Below are 17359 nucleotides of genomic sequence, written 5' to 3' on the forward strand. Positions count from 1 at the left end.
GTTTACCCAACTGCTGGATTCAGTTTTTTTCGAGAAAAAAGAAAGAACTACAAAGAGATGTTACAGAAAAAAGTATGAGAAATGATTTCATAACAATTAATAACATGAGAAGTGATTTCATGAGGTGAGGTGAAATTGGGTTTAATGTCGTGCTTGAGAATATTTCGCTCATATCACGACGTGCATGCGTGTGTATGTGTATGTGCGGCTGATTGTACTAGCCCAGACTTAAGCTGGTTTTATAGTGCTAGCTCACTGAGATACCATACCGCAGTGAAGCATGAATACCCCACTCAGACACATTATACTGACTCCGAGCCGACCAGTCCTTGTTGTACCCATTATTGCCGAGCGCCAGGCAGGGACCAACAAGTACCATATTTTAACGTCTTTTGGTATGACGCGGTCGGGGATCGAACCCGCGACCTTCCGCTCTCGGGCAGATGCTCTAACCACTACACCACGGAGGCGGTCAGTGATTTCACGAAAAATTAAAACAAACTCAAGAGTCCAGATTATTTACATATCACTGCCATATAGCTGGAATATTGCTGAGTGCAGCATTAAACAACACACACACAAACCATTGAACCCAACTTCCATGATACTGGCAAATCTCAAGGTTGACATTCTTAAAATACAAACTCATATTTATTGATGAGCAAAGAGCAACATACTTAATCAAGTTAGTGTTGAAACTATGCAGATTCACTTACACGTAATGACAAATCAGCATTAAACTTTAGTTAAATGTAACTACAAAATATCACAAGGTAGTTTGCCTATGTAAGTAGCAGTAGAAGTTGTCTCTGTTGTGATCAAGTGTGCAATTTATTTCAGACTGAGTGGCAGAAGGCAAGACAGAAGATTGCTGGATCCTAGCCTAGCACCGAGTGGTCTGTTCACCATGAGCACGCCCATTCCTGTAGCCAATGAGCATGCGTCAGCACTGCTGAACGTTGGGGGTGTGAATCTGACAAGCAGCGCTGTGGACGATGGCAGTGTGACGAAGGACTGGCAGCTTATTGATTCCTGGGTGAGTTCTGATACCGTAACCAGCCTTGCAGACCTGCTGCTGTCCGAACCTGACTTCAGGATGTCAGAGCAGCTCCATCGCTACCTTACTCCTGTGCTCATCATCATTGGAAACTTTAGTAATCTTTTGGCACTTCTTGTTTTGAGGAGAAAAAACTTGAGGCAACATTCAGCTTGTTTTTATATGTCTGCATACGCAATTGCAAACTTGTTGGTATTGAACTTGGTGTCTGGAGTAGCATGGTTGTGTTACATACTACAGAAGCCATACATAGCAACGCTGAGTGACTGGGGATGTGGACTGTGGACATTCATGGCCAATGTTATGATATACAGTGGGATATGGTTTGTGGTAGCAATGACTATTGACCGCTATGTTTTACTTTGCTATCCAAACAAGGCACTGACGATGTGTACAGTTTTCACAGCAAAGGTCTCCTCAGTGTTCATCATGATAGGTCTGGTTGTCATCAGTGTGCATGCAATGTGGACATACCAACTGCAGGAACATGGCTGCTTCATCCCCTACCACATGAAGGACCTGCATATTCTCATCTGGCCCTGGATGTCAGCCACTTTCTACTCCTATCTCCCACTACTGCTACTCTTCCACCTTAACATCTGCCTGATGGTATCACTGTGCCTAAAACGCCATCGCTTACGCCCGACTATTCAAGCCGATGGTGGTGATGACTTTATCGTCATCACTCTTATCATTTCCATGTCCTTCTTTGCACTGGCTGTTCCTGCAACCATCATCAACCTCATCGATATCCATGCTCCAAGCTCCTGGCTGAATGCAAAGCTTATTGCTCAGATAGAACTCACAAAGAAAGTTACAGGAATTCTCTCAGCAGCTAATCAGGCAGTACTGGGATATCTCCTCCTTATTTGCTCAAAGACTTTTCGCACAGAGTTCGCCAGATTTTTCACAGATCTGACCATAAAACGAAGGCCTAAAGTATATGAGATGAGAAATATGAGTGGAAACGATGATTCCAGTAGGATCCATGTCGAGTATGAAATCTGCAGCGATGGAACCCGGGCTATCACCACAACGCTATGAATGTCTATTGTCACAGCTCCTGTAACTTCAATGACAGCATTCAAGGCATTGTACAGTGTTGGAATGTGTCAAATATGTGGAATACAACCATGAGGTCTGTGATTGCATGGATGGCTTCCCAATACTGGACATAGGAAGTGTGATAAATTACCTGGTGTGACTGGATCAACAAGGTGTGTATCAATATGATAGCGGCAAGCATTATAAAGACATAATTGCTGGTGCTAAATCTGTAAGTTGAACACAAAAAGACTGAGGATCATCAAACCTCAACCTTAACTTGTCATGATTGTGTACAAAGAAGATCAATTAAATGCATGTTATGAAATTTAATGAAATGAGGACATCATTCATGCTTGAATCCATGTGGCAAACTAAATTATTTTCTGCAAATAATGATATACTGTATATAAGCATACAGAAATGCACAACCTAATGACAACACAAATTTCCCTCGTACATTTCAGTATGAGGAAGAAATAAAGTTACAGTTACAGATTATGCAACTGAAAATGAAGCTGAAACATGTAGGAGGGACATTTGTGTTGTGTCCTTACGTTGTGGATTTCTATATACATGTATGTACTACTGTATTGAAAAGGATCTCTCCCTTTCTCCAGCTCTCTCTGTATACACACAAACCTTGTTTGTCCTGTTAGGCTGACCATCAATGGGATTCTGTGTTCATTCTGTGATCATACACAACAGGAAACTAGGGCTATAAACCAATCAATGAACAACACCATTTATTTACTTAAGCCAATTGGTTCAATCAGTACTGAGGCAGAAACAACTCAATATCACTAATGTGTTCACTCACCCATGCCATTACAAGCCTAGACTTACTCAACAGAGTTCTAATGATCCATTTCTATCAATTGATTTTATATACATATCATAAAAATCGGCACTGACAGTTATATACAGTTACAAGTCAGTTCAACTTGAAAAACATTTCTTTCAATTTTTGTGTGGTTTTGCTGCAACATGTGATAGGCACACTAAACTCAAGCAGCAGGTCCAATAGACATGTAGCCCCAAGGAATCAATACGGAGGTGCCTTCCGCTCAACACTAATAACAAGGATTGCAATTCACTGATGCACTCCAACTAGAGTACTGAGTATATATCTTGTATTGTGTGGGAATTTGTCTATCAGTCTGTGTATTAAATAAATTCACATGTGTGATTCCGTGTCTTTCTCTACTTGTGTTGTATTCAATAACAATGATAAAACATATAATTCAGTAGTAATTGCAAAAACATCCACACAGCAGCAGTGTACCAACTGGGCTGTCTAGCATGTTTTCCTCTCCCCTGGTGACAACACCAAGGAACTGTAACATACGATTATGTACAGCTGATAAGAATGACCTCAACAAGACTGAAAGGGCAGCCATAGCTGTTGCTTAAATTATGAGTCCGTTCAATGTGTTGTCTTCTATATTTTCACACTGTATGATATAAGCTGTGGAACAGTATAACAACCTATGAGCTTTCAGAAAGGACTAGCATCATGTCTTTACCTAGTCTATAGGCCACATCTACAATCAGAAAGGACTAGCATCATGTCTTTACCTAGTCTATAGGTCACATCTACAATCAGATAGGACTAGCATCATGTCTTTACCTAGTCTATAGGTCACATCAACAATCAGATAAGACTAGCATCATGTCTTTACCTAGGCCACATCTACAATCAGATAGGACTAGCATCATGTCTTTACCTAGTCTATAGGTCACATCAACAATCAGATAGGACTAGCATCATGTCTTTACCTAGTCTATAGGTCACATCCACAATCAGATAGGACTAGCATCATGTCTTTACCTAGTCTATAGGTCACATCCACAATCAGATAGGACTAGCATCATGTCTTTACCTAGTCTATAGGTTACCTAGTCCATCCACAATCAGATAGGACTAGCATCATGTCTTTACCTAGTCTATAGGTCACATCCACAATCAGATAGGACTAGCATCATGTCTTTACCTAGTCTATAGGTCACATCCACAATCAGATAGGACTAGCATCATGTCTTTACCTAGTCTATAGGTCACATCCACAATCAGATAGGACTAGCATCATGTCTTTACCTAGTCTATAGGTCACATCCACAATCAGATAGTAGCATCCTTTACCTATAGGTCACATAGTCTATGTCTTTAGGTCACATCCACAATCAGATAGGACTAGCATCAATCACCAGCAGATAGGAAGCATCATGTCTTTACCTGAGTCTATAGGTCACATCACAATCAGATGGACTAGTCACATCCACCTACATCAGGTCTGTGAGAATCAGGTACATCCACTCATGACACAATCAATATCTGGGTACATCCACTCCTGACACAATCAGCAAGGTCTGTGAGAATCAGTCTCTGGGTACATCCACTCCTGACACAATCAGCAAGGTCTGTGAGAATCAGTCTCTGGGTACATCCACTCATGACACAATCAGCAAGGTCTTCTCTGGTCATCAAGTACAATCCATGCAAAGCAGCACTCTGTTCCACATTCTTATTACGTCTGATGCCAATATAGTAAGTGGAATCTTCAGAAATATGGACTGCCCCGATATTTACCGGCTATCAGCTCCCTGCAGTCTTTCACATAATAGGGCTTGATTGCTGTCTGTGTGAATATATGTGTGACCCCAAGGTGCTATTACAGACTGATCATAGCTGACACTCAAACTCACACATGCCTGAGAGTATGTTGCCTTTATCCATTAACTTTACAACCTCAATTACATATTTTCACCTAAAGCTAAGGAATATCTGGAAATGGCAGTGCTTTTCTCCCAACAGACTAGAGATGTAGAGCATCTACCCTCATAAATTACTGCATGATGATTTCATTAACAGACTGACTACCACAAACAGTACCATCAAATATAAGTACCATTTACAAATTGGAACACCTGGTGAAATCTTGAAGTACAACGTGAGATATACTTTTCTTAAATATTGACATAGCACTATAGCTCACCTGTGTAAGTACTCAACAATTTAAATTTCAACAAAATCACATAATTCTGTCAGCATTTTCAGGGTAATTTTGAAGATAAAGGACTTGACAAATATGCAATTAGCTTAAAAGTTCACAATGTTTCTTAATTTTCAACAATGTATGCAATATGCAATATTACATGAATTGTTGCATTATATAACAGTTAAATCCATGTTTTAGCTCTTGCTCTGTATATGACTTTTGTTTATATAACTGCACACAGAGTTAGTGTAATCACAAAAATATAAACTATTGAGTAAATTAATCCTTTAACAGGCAAGTTTTTTCAGTTCCAACAAGCATCTTCTGGTCATAGATAAATTGATAATGGAACTGCTGTGTGAGACATCGTAACAGATCACAGATCTATGACGCCACACAATATTACCAGAGGGACAAGTAAGATAATCACTGTGCTTCACATCTAGAACTAACTTATGTTAAAACGGTCTGATGAAACTGTCTTCAGTATTTTCTAGCTGTTGTCAAATTGAGCTTGTAAACTAAAAAATGTTTTTCATGCTTCCACACTCTTCCAAACATTTACTCATACCTGACATTAACACTGCAGTTTTAGGGTTTTACACTGATTACAAATAAATCAGCACCATGACCTTACTTTCTATCTTATAAATCTTTTATGAAAATGTGGAAATGGTCAATTTACCGTTTTTCCAATATGTCTGAGTGACCAATTTGGGACACAAGTTGTCTGAATGAACATTAATTCAAAATGCTAATTACCCTGTTGCCATGACTTATACATGTCTAGAATCACTTAATTGAGACATAAATCCCAACCATAACATATGTTACACTTAATTGCCATTATGTATAAGATATTAATTTTCAACTGTTAATCCCCATGGTATAGTATATTGCCTGTGAGACACCCTGAATGAGCTGTGCAACTGTCACTTCTCATTACTGACTGATGGCTATTGTTATACAGACATACAAGCCTTGGTCCAGAGACAAAATGAGAAAATTCTCATCAAGCTAGGGTCAGACAAGGTGCTCAAGAGCTCCAACACAACCACAATAATGAAGGTTGTATCTACTGCAAGCCCTTCACTCCCTGGCTGGGGAGAACCATACACTGACCCCAGGACACTAAACGACCTTCCGTGTAATACAATTTTCATTAAATGAGGTAATGATTTGGTATTAAACGACCGAAAGTGAGTTTGATACTAAATCTTTTATGGTGTTAAAAAAATGGTACTTCATAGAAGAGAGATTAGTATTCTGTTTATTACTTCGCCAAAGTAAATTTATAGAAAGTACCTACAGTGTGATGACTTTCAGTTTTCCGCGAGTCAAGCAAGGTCTAATACCATTGTGACAGATGTACTAGCATTGTGATGTCATAACTGTAAACCATTATAACGTCATATACGTCCAGCATCACGCGATGTTATTACACAATGAGTAATGCCATTGTAAATTTATTAAACAGTGATATAATATGATATACACAGTAATCAGGTAGATTGGATGTTACACAGTAATCAGGTAGATTGGATGTTACTCACTTATCAGGTATATTAGATCAGGTAAATTAGGTAAATTAAGTGTTACACAGTAATCAGGTACATAGGATGTTGCACAGTAATCAGGTAGATTGGAAGTTACACAGTAATCAGTTAAAGAGGATGTTACACAGTAATCAGGCAGACAGGATGTTTCACAGTAATCAGGTAGACAGGATGTTACACGGTAATTAGGTAGATTGGATGTTACACAGTAATCAGGTAGATTGGATGCTACACAGTAATTAGGTAGATAGGATGTTACACAGTAATCAAGTAGACAGGATGTTGCACAGTAAACAGGTAGATAGGATGTTACACAGTAAACAGGTAGATTGGATGCTACACAGTAAACAGGTAGATAGGATGTTACACAGTAATCAGGTAAATAGGATGTTGCACAGTAAACAGGTAGACAGGATGTTACACAGTAAACAGGTAGATAGGATGTTACACAGTAAACAGGTAGATTGGATGCTACACAGTAATTAGGTAGATAGGATGTTACACAGTAAACAGGTAGACAAGATGTTACACAGTAAACAGGTAGATAGGATGTTACACAGTAAACAGGTAGATAGGATGTTACACAGTAAACAGGTAGATTGGATGCTACACAGTAATTAGGTAGATAGGATGCTACATAGTAAACAGGTTCAATGAATACGACAGCATGATGAGATGAAACTGGATGTTGTACAGGAATCTCATAGTTTGGATGTTACATGCAAACTCTGCATATTCAATGACATACACAAGCTGGTGTACTGGATGTTGCACATGCCTTGTGTATTGCATGTGATACCATAACACAGTACATTACATGTTACAAAAAAAACTGGCAGAATGATTGTCACACACTAACTTGGCAGCCTCTATGTACAGCTGAGTGTGCTGCTGGGTCTAGGTGATGTCAAGTACAGCTGATTGTGCTGCTGGGCCTGGCTGATGTCAAGTACAGCTGATTGTGGTGCTGGGCTTGGGTGATGTCAAGTACAGCTGAGTGTGCTTCCGTATCTGGGTGATGTCAAGTACAGCTGAGTGTTCTGCTGGATCTGGGTGATGTTAAGTACAGCTGAGTGTGCTGCTGGGCCTGGCTGATGTCAAGTACAGCTGATTGTGCTGCTGGGCCTGGCTGATGTCAAGTACAGCTGAGTGTGCTGCTGGGCCTGGCTGATGTCAATGACAGCTGAGTGTGCTGCTGGATCTGGATGATGTCAAGGACAGCTGAGTGTGGTGCTGGGTATGGCTGATGTCAGTACAGCTGAGTGTGCTGCTGGGCCTGGCTGATGTCAATGACAGATGAGTGTGCTGCTGGATCTGGATGATGTCAAGTACAGCTGAGTGTGCTGCTGGGCCTGGTTGATGTCAAGTACAGCTGAGTGTGCTGCTGGATCTGGATGATGTCAGTACAGCTGAGTGTGCTACTGGGCCTGGCTGATGTCAATGACAGCTGAGTGTGCTGCTGGGCCTGGCTGATGTCAGTACAGCTGATTGTGCTGCTGGGCCTGGCTGATGTCAAGTACAGCTGATTGTGCTGCTGGGCCTGGCTGATGTCAGTACAGCTGATTGTAATGCTGGGCCTGGCTGATGTCAATGACAGCTGAGTGTGCTGCTGGGTCTGGGTGATGCCAGTACAGCTGAGTGTGCTGCTGGGCCTGGCTGATGTCAAGTACAGCTGATTGTGGTGCTGGGCCTGGGTGATGTCAAGTACAGCTGAGTGTGCTGCTGGGCCTGGCTGATGTCAAGTACAGCTGATTGTGGTGCTGGGCCTGGCTGATGTCAAGTACAGCTGATTGTGCTGCTGGGCCTGGCTGATGTCAAGTACAGCTGATTGTGCTGCTGGGCCTGGCTGATGTCAAGTACAGCTGAGTGTGCTGCTGGGCCTGGCTGATGTCAAGTACAGCTGAGTGTGCTGCTGGATCTGGCTGATGTCAAGTACAGCTGATTGTGCTGCTGGGCCTGGCTGATGTCAAGTACAGCTGAGTGTGCTGCTGGGCCTGGCTGATGTCAAGTACAGCTGATTGTGCTGCTGGGCCTGGCTGATGTCAAGTACAGCTGATTGTGCTGCTGGGTCTGGCTGATGTCAAGTACAGCTGAGTGTGCTGCTGGGCCTGGCTGATGTCAAGTACAGCTGATTGTGCTGCTGGGCCTGGCTGATGTCAATGACAGCTGAGTGTGGTGCTGGGTATGGGTGATGCCAGTACAGCTGAGTGTGGTGCTGGATCTGGATGATGTCAAGTACAGCTGAGTGTGGTGCTGGGTCTGGCTGATGTCAGTACAGCTGAGTGTGCAGCTGGATCTGGATGATGTCAAGGACAGCTGAGTGTGGTGCTGGGTATAGATGATGTCAATGACAGCTGAGTGTGGTGCTGGGTATGGATGATGCCAGTACAGCTGAGTGTGCTGCTGGGCCTGGCTGATGTCAATGACAGCTGAGTGTGCTGCTGGATCTGGATGATGTCAAGGACAGCTGAGTGTGGTGCTGGGTGTGGCTGATGTCAGTACAGCTGAGTGTGCTGCTGGGCCTGGCTGATGTCAATGACAGCTGAGTGTGCTGCTGGATCTGGATGATGTCAAGTACAGCTGAGTGTGCTGCTGGGCCTGGCTGATGTCAATGACAGCTGAGTGTGCTGCTGGGCCTGGCTGATGTCAGTACAGCTGATTGTGCTGCTGGGCCTGGCTGATGTCAATGACAGCTGAGTGTGCTGCTGGGCCTGGCTGATGTCAGTACAGCTGATTGTGCTGCTGGGCCTGGCTGATGTCAATGACAGCTGATTGTGCTGCTGGGCCTGGCTGATGTCAGTACAGCTGATTGTGATGCTGGGCCTGGTTGATGTCAAGGACAGCTGAGTGTGCTGCTGGGTCTGGGTGATGTCCAGGACAGCTGAGTGTGCTGCTGGGTCTGGATGATGTCAATGACAGCTGAGTGTGCTGCTGGGCCTGGCTGATGTCAGTACAGCTGAGTGTGCTGCTGGGCCTGGCTGATGTCAAGTACAGCTGAGTGTGCTGCTGGGCCTGGCTGATGTCAAGTACAGCTGGAGTGTGCTGCTGGGCCTGGGTGATGTCAAGTACAGCTGATAGTGTGCTGCTACTGGTCTGGCTGATGTCAAGTACAGCTGAGTGTGCTGCTGGGTCTGGCTGATGTCAAGTACAGCTGAGTGTGCTGCTGCTGGGCCTGGCTGATGTCAAGTACAGCTGATTGTGCTGCTGGGCCTGGCTGATGTCAAGTACAGCTGAGTGTGCTGCTGGGCCTGGCTGATGTCAAGTACAGCTGAGTGTGGTGCTGGGTCTGGATGATGTCAAGTACAGCTGATTGTGCTGCTGGGCCTGGCTGATGTCAAGTACAGCTGAGTGTGCTGCTGGGCCTGGGCTGATGTCAGTACAGCTGAGTGTGCTGCTGGGTCTGGCTGATGTCAAGCACAGCTGGATTGTGCTGCTGGGTCTGGCTGATGTCAAGCACAGCTGGAGAGTGTGCTGCTGGGCCTGGCTGATGTCAAGTACAGCTGATTGTGCTGCTGGTCTGGCTGATGTCAATGACAGCTGAGTGTGGTGCTGGTATGGGTGATGCCAGTACAGCTGAGTGTGCTGCTGGATCTGGATGATGTCAAGTACAGCTGAGTGTGGTGCTGGGTCTGGCTGATGTCAGTACAGCTGAGTGTGCAGCTGGATCTGGATGATGTCAAGGACAGCTGAGTGTGGTGCTAGGTATAGATGATGTCAATGACAGCTGAGTGTGGGTGGTGCTGGGTATGGATGATACCAGTACAGCTAGGAGTGTGCTGGGCCTGGCTGATGTCAATGACAGCTGAGTGTGCTGCTGGATCTGGATGATGTCAAAAAGGACAGCTGAGTGTGGTGGCTGGGGCTGATGTCAGTACAGCTGAGTGTGGTGCTGCTGGGCCTGGCTGATGTCAATGACAGCTGAGTGTGCTGCTGGATCTGGATGATGTCAAGTACAGCTGAGTGTGCTGCTGGGCCTGGCTGATGTCAATGACAGCTGAGTGTGCTGCTGGATCTGGATGATGTCAGTACAGCTGAGTGTGCTGCTGGGCCTGGCTGATGTCAATGACAGCTGAGTGTGCTGCTGGGCCTGGCTGATGTCAGTACAGCTGATTGTGCTGCTTGGCCTGGCTGATGTCAATGACAGCTGATTGTGCTGCTGGGCCTGGCTGATGTCAGTACAGCTGATTGTGCTGCTTGGCCTGGCTGATGTCAATGACAGCTGAGTGTGCTGCTGGATCTGGATGATGTCAAGTACAGCTGAGTGTGATGCTGGGTATGGCTGATGTCAGTACAGCTGAGTGTGCTGCTGGGCCTGGCTGATGTCAAGGACAGCTGAGTGTGCTGCTGGGTATGGATGATGCCAGTACAGCTGAGTGTGCTGCTGGGCCTGGCTGATGTCAAGTACAGCTGAGTGTGCTGCTGGGCCTGGCTGATGTCAATGACAGCTGAGTGTGCTGCTGGATCTGGATCATGTCAAGTACAGCTGAGTGTGCTGCTGGGCCTGGCTGATGTCAATGACAGCTGAGTGTGCTGCTGGATCTGGATGATGTCAGTACAGCTGAGTGTGCTGCTGGGCCTGGCTGATGTCAAGTACAGCTGAGTGTGCTGCTGGGTCTGGCTGATGTCAGTACAGCTGATTGTGCTGCTGGGCCTGGCTGATGTCAATGTACAGCTGATTGTGCTGCTGGGCCTGGCTGATGTCAGTACAGATGATTGTGATGCTGGGCCTGGGTGATGTCAATGACAGCTGAGTGTGCTGCTGGGTCTGGGTGATGCCAGTACAGCTGAGTGTGCTGCTGGATCTGGATGATGTCAAGTACAGCTGATTGTGCTGCTGGGCCTGGCTGATGTCAGTACAGCTGAGTGTGCTGCTGGGCCTGGCTGATGTCAAGTACAGCTGAGTGTGCTGCTGGGCCTGGCTGATGTCAAGTACAGCTGAGTGTGCTGCTGGGTATGGCTGATGTCAAGTACAGCTGAGTGTGCTGCTGGGCCTGGCTGATGTCAGTGACAGCTGAGTGTGCTGCTGGGTCTGGATGATGTCAAGTACAGCTGAGTGTGCTGCTGGATCTGGATGATGTCAAGTACAGCTGAGTGTGGTGCTGGGCCTGGCTGATGTCAGTACAGCTGATTGTGCTGCTTGGCCTGGGTGATGTCAAGTACAGCTGATTGTGGTGCTGGGCCTAGGTGATGTCAGTACAGCTGATTGTGCTGCTGGGTCTGGCTGATGTCAAGGACAGCTGAGTGTGCTGCTGGGTCTGGCTGATGTCAATGACAGATGAGTGTGCTGCTGGATCTGGATGATGTCAAGTACAGCTGAGTGTGGTGCTGGGCCTGGCTGATGTCAGTACAGCTGAGTGTGCTGCTTGGCCTGGGTGATGTCAAGTACAGCTGAGTGTGCTGCTGGGCCTAGGTGATGTCAGTACAGCTGATTGTGCTGCTGGGTCTGGCTGATGTCAAGGACAGCTGAGTGTGCTGCTGGGCCTGGCTGATGTCAATGACAGATGAGTGTGCTGCTGGATCTGGATGATGTCAAGTACAGCTGAGTGTGCTGCTGGGCCTGGTTGATGTCAATGACAGCTGAGTGTGCTGCTGGATCTGGATGATGTCAGTACAGCTGAGTGTGCTACTGGGCCTGGCTGATGTCAATGACAGCTGAGTGTGCTGCTGGGCCTGGCTGATGTCAGTACAGCTGATTGTGCTGCTGGGCCTGGCTGATGTCAAGTACAGCTGAGTGTGCTGCTGGGCCTGGCTGATGTCAGTGACAGCTGAGTGTGCTGCTGGGTCTGGATGATGTCAAGTACAGCTGAGTGTGCTGCTGGATCTGGATGATGTCAAGTACAGCTGAGTGTGGTGCTGGGCCTGGCTGATGTCAGTACAGCTGATTGTGCTGCTTGGCCTGGGTGATGTCAAGTACAGCTGATTGTGGTGCTGGGCCTAGGTGATGTCAGTACAGCTGATTGTGCTGCTGGGTCTGGCTGATGTCAAGGACAGCTGAGTGTGCTGCTGGGTCTGGCTGATGTCAATGACAGATGAGTGTGCTGCTGGATCTGGATGATGTCAAGTACAGCTGAGTGTGGTGCTGGGCCTGGCTGATGTCAGTACAGCTGATTGTGCTGCTTGGCCTGGGTGATGTCAAGTACAGCTGAGTGTGCTGCTGGGCCTAGGTGATGTCAGTACAGCTGATTGTGCTGCTGGGTCTGGCTGATGTCAAGGACAGCTGAGTGTGCTGCTGGGCCTGGCTGATGTCAATGACAGATGAGTGTGCTGCTGGATCTGGATGATGTCAAGTACAGCTGAGTGTGCTGCTGGGCCTGGTTGATGTCAATGACAGCTGAGTGTGCTGCTGGATCTGGATGATGTCAGTACAGCTGAGTGTGCTACTGGGCCTGGCTGATGTCAATGACAGCTGAGTGTGCTGCTGGGCCTGGCTGATGTCAGTACAGCTGATTGTGCTGCTGGGCCTGGCTGATGTCAAGTACAGCTGAGTGTGCTGCTGGCTCTGGGTGATGCCAGTACAGCTGAGTGTGCTGCTGGGTCTGGGTGATGCCAGTACAGCTGAGTGTGCTGCTGGGCCTGGCTGATGTCAAGTACAGCTGAGTGTGCTGCTGGGCCTGGCTGATGTCAAGTACAGCTGATTGTGCTGCTGGGCCTGGCTGATGTCAAGTACAGCTGAGTGTGCTGCTGGGCCTGGCTGATGTCAAGTACAGCTGAGTGTGCTGCTGGGCCTGGCTGATGTCAAGTACAGCTGATTGTGCTGCTGGGCCTGGCTGATGTCAAGTACAGCTGATTGTGCTGCTGGGTCTGGCTGATGTCAAGTACAGCTGAGTGTGCTGCTGGGCCTGGCTGATGTCAAGTACAGCTGATTGTGCTGCTGGGCCTGGCTGATGTCAATGACAGCTGAGTGTGGTGCTGGGTATGGGTGATGCCAGTACAGCTGAGTGTGGTGCTGGATCTGGATGATGTCAAGTACAGCTGAGTGTGGTGCTGGGTCTGGCTGATGTCAGTACAGCTGAGTGTGCTGCTGGATCTGGATGATGTCAAGGACAGCTGAGTGTGGTGCTGGGTATGGATGATGTCAATGACAGCTGAGTGTGCTGCTGGGCCTGGCTGATGTCAATGACAGCTGAGTGTGCTGCTGGATCTGGATGATGTCAAGGACAGCTGAGTGTGGTGCTGGGTATGGCTGATGTCAGTACAGCTGAGTGTGCTGCTGGGCCTGGCTGATGTCAAGGACAGCTGAGTGTGCTGCTGGGTATGGATGATGCCAGTACAGCTGAGTGTGCTGCTGGGCCTGGCTGATGTCAAGTACAGCTGAGTGTGCTGCTGGGCCTGGCTGATGTCAATGACAGCTGAGTGTGCTGCTGGATCTGGATCATGTCAGTACAGCTGAGTGTGCTGCTGGGCCTGGCTGATGTCAATGACAGCTGAGTGTGCTGCTGGATCTGGATGATGTCAGTACAGCTGATTGTGTGCTGCTGGGCCTGGCTGATGTCATGTCAGTACAGCTGAGTGTGCTGCTGGGCCTGGCTGATGTCAAGTACAGCTGATTGTGCTGCTGGGCCTGGCTGATGTCAGTACAGCTGATTGTGATGTGCCTGGCTGATGCTGGGCCTGGCTGATGTCAAGGACAGCTGAGTGTGCTGCTGGGTATGGCTGATGCCAGTACAGCTGAGTGTGCTGCTGGGCCTGGCTGATGTCAAGTACAGCTGAGTGTGCTGCTGGGCCTGGCTGATGTCAATGACAGCTGAGTGTGCTGCTGGGCCTGGCTGATGTCAAGTACAGCTGAGTGTGATTGTGATGCTGGGCCTGTGGCTGATGTCAATGTACAGCTGAGTGTGCTGCTGGGTCTGGAGTGATGCCAGTACAGCTGAGTGTGCTGCTGGATCTGGATGATGTCAGTAAAGCTGACAGCTGATTGTGCCTGGCTGATGCCTACAGCTGAGTGTCAGTACAGCTGAGTCAAGTACAGCTGCTGGGCCTGGCTGATGTCAAGTACAGCTGAGTGTGCTGCTGATGGCCTGGCTGATGTGATGTCAGTACAGCTGAGTGTGCTGCTGGGTGGCTGGCTGATGTCAAGTACAGCTGAGTGTGCTGCTGGGTCTGGCTGATGTCAAGGACAGCTGAGTGTGCTGCTGGGTCTGGATGATGTCAAGTACAGCTGAGTGTGCTGCTGGGTCTGGATGATGTCAAGTACAGCTGAGTGTGGTGCTGGGCCTGGCTGATGTCCAGTACAGCTGATTGTGCTGCTTGGCCTGGGTGATGTCAAGTACAGCTGATTGTGGTGCTGGGCCTAGGTGATGTCAGTACAGCTGATTGTGCTGCTGGGTCTGGCTGATGTCAAGGACAGCTGAGTGTGCTGCTGGGTCTGGCTGATGTCAAGTACAGCTGAGTGTGCTGCGGGGCCTGGATGATGTTAAGTACAGCTGAGTGTGGTGCTGGGTTTGGGTGATGTCAAGTACAGCTGAGTCTGGTTCAGGGACTGGCTGATGTCAAGTACAGCTGATTGTACTGCTGGGCCTGGGTGTCGTGTCAGTACAGCTGATTGTGCTGCTGGAGCAGGTTCAGGCTACCTCAATCTCAGAGAAAACTACAAATGTGATTTTCCCATGGAGTTACTGAGATACAGGATTAGGCTGGTATCAGGGAGATCAAAAGATCCTGTGATTATTCATCAATACTGAAGATATCATAGTCATCCATTAAAATTGCCAAAATTGCTATTGAGCAAGGTTTTCCACCAGACATATCAGGAGAGTTCAATTTGTGATCATGTATGTGTTGTAATCATGGCTATCAACAGAACTGACTATGTTTTCACAGCCTGCGGTTACATATGTCTCTGAATTACATTCAGCTGTTCGTTAACCTGTACATTTATTATCCCATCAAACATATGTTGTGCTTCCTGCACTATAATTAACATTGGGTATACCTGAATGAACTCTAAAGGCTTTGTTTTACAATATTCTCAAGCAGAAATATTAGGGCCTGTCACACAAACAAAATCATGAATATCAAATACAGATGCACACATTGTATTTTGTATTTATTTTGACAGTCAATAAAAAGAACAATTAGCATTTGTTGCGTTTCAATATATATGATCTCATAAATCACTCAACTGATCATTGTCATGTTCAGATCTGTGGCACTTGTTTATTTAGCATGCCACACAAAAGTGTGAAAGGTTATTGTGATTCTACATATGGCCAACAAGAACTGCCTAGAATTGTGTAATGTACTGAAGTAGACAAGATACTATATATATATATAGAAAGGGGTATGCTAGCTTGGACTGACTTACTGGCATAGCCCTTTCTCTCCCTGTGTAGGGAGCATGTGTCAGGATGTGATGCCTTCTGCTTTACATTTCCATAGTTTACTTGTCTGCAATTTTTAATTTACATGTTCAAAGCACTGTTCTGTCATAAGAGAAAGTATCATTTTCCCTCAATGCACACAGAAATAGTGGAAACGATCAGTGAGTCAGCAAAATATGGAAATGAAATTTCTGTTGGCAATAGCTGCTTCTTTGGTAAAACCCTAAACCGCCCGAAGTATGAGTTTCTTTGAAATTCATGTATAATTCATTTATTGAACTTATGCGCATTAAGTTTGAATAGCCTCTATATCATTAAGTTAACATTGATGTGAAGTATCTCTTCAGTTGATAAAGCTGTTTTGAGATTTTTTAAGATCTTCAAACCTTGAAATTTTGGGATGAAAGCAGAAGAGCCCCAGTATGTTTCTACACTTATCAATGTTTCTCATTACTAGACATTAGTTCAGAAGAATGTGAAAGTTAATGACCCATGAGACAGTTACTTCTCACAGAGCCCACACCATATATTGAGCACATGATGAAATATGAAATCTGAAACAATAGAAGTACATGTATTTACAAGCAAACATATACAAAAAGCCCCTAAAATCATTTATAACATAACATTCCTTCTAGTCAGACAACAATACTGCATCTTTGAGGAAGCAATCGTCACATACAGAAAAAACAACTGAAACCAACCAGCAAAGCCATGCATCTGGCTGCCATGGTAAGGAACAAAAATAGACTTTTAATCAAAATATAAAGTAATAAGCCTAAAGCTATTAATTTCAAAGTCCATTCCTTAGGACTTCATAAGAAAGTTACACAAACTGCCAGTGGATGTATCTTCTTTGAAATATTTCAGTGACTTGGAGTTCTAAGATTTAACTAACTGAATAAGGAAGCACTATTCACTTCTAGTTAAATGATATTAGTGCCTGTTCTGAAATATTTTGGAATGAGAATGACATATGAAAAATCATATTGTGCCACTTAGCCATATGTGTGCTTACAGAAAGCAACTCTGCACAGTGAATTCCAGAACCTTACTGGGACATCCATGCCATCTGTGCTGATAAAATAGCCTGTTTCATAGATACGTAGGTACAGCTGAAAGGTTATGGAATGTAAGCAAGAGGGATTAATCTAGTGAATGATAGAATTGATTTCATTCAACCAAAGTGAGTGTAAACATTCAAACTTGTGAGTGTATGTTACTTTGAAGTGATTCCAGCAATAGGACATCTGTGAATGATACAATCTTTAACAGACCAGACAATTGTTGATAACTTAATCAAGAAATTATCCATATCACAAAAATTACACACAATAAGTAAGGCTACTTATTGTCAGCACAAAATCACCCCTTATGTTGGCT

General features: G+C 45.7%; 2 protein-coding genes across 2 annotated transcripts in view; one reads left to right on the forward strand and one right to left on the reverse strand.

Annotated features, from left to right (window-relative positions):
- LOC124279037 (probable G-protein coupled receptor 139) overlaps window positions 1–3299 on the forward strand; it is a 42609-nt gene extending 39310 nt beyond the window's left edge. The window contains exon 2 of the mRNA XM_046714833.1: window positions 841–3299. Coding sequence (XP_046570789.1) covers window positions 908–2101 — 1194 coding nt within the window. The 5' untranslated portion in view covers window positions 841–907 and the 3' untranslated portion in view covers window positions 2102–3299. The remainder of the gene's footprint in view (window positions 1–840) is intronic.
- Window positions 1–17359, reverse strand: part of LOC124279024 (ATP-dependent RNA helicase DDX1-like) — a 396346-nt gene that overhangs the window by 186408 nt on the left and 192579 nt on the right.

This window comes from Haliotis rubra, unplaced genomic scaffold, assembly GCF_003918875.1.
Source record: "Haliotis rubra isolate DU_JTF1 unplaced genomic scaffold, ASM391887v1 Scf245, whole genome shotgun sequence".
NCBI classification, from domain to species: Eukaryota; Metazoa; Mollusca; class Gastropoda; order Lepetellida; family Haliotidae; genus Haliotis; species Haliotis rubra.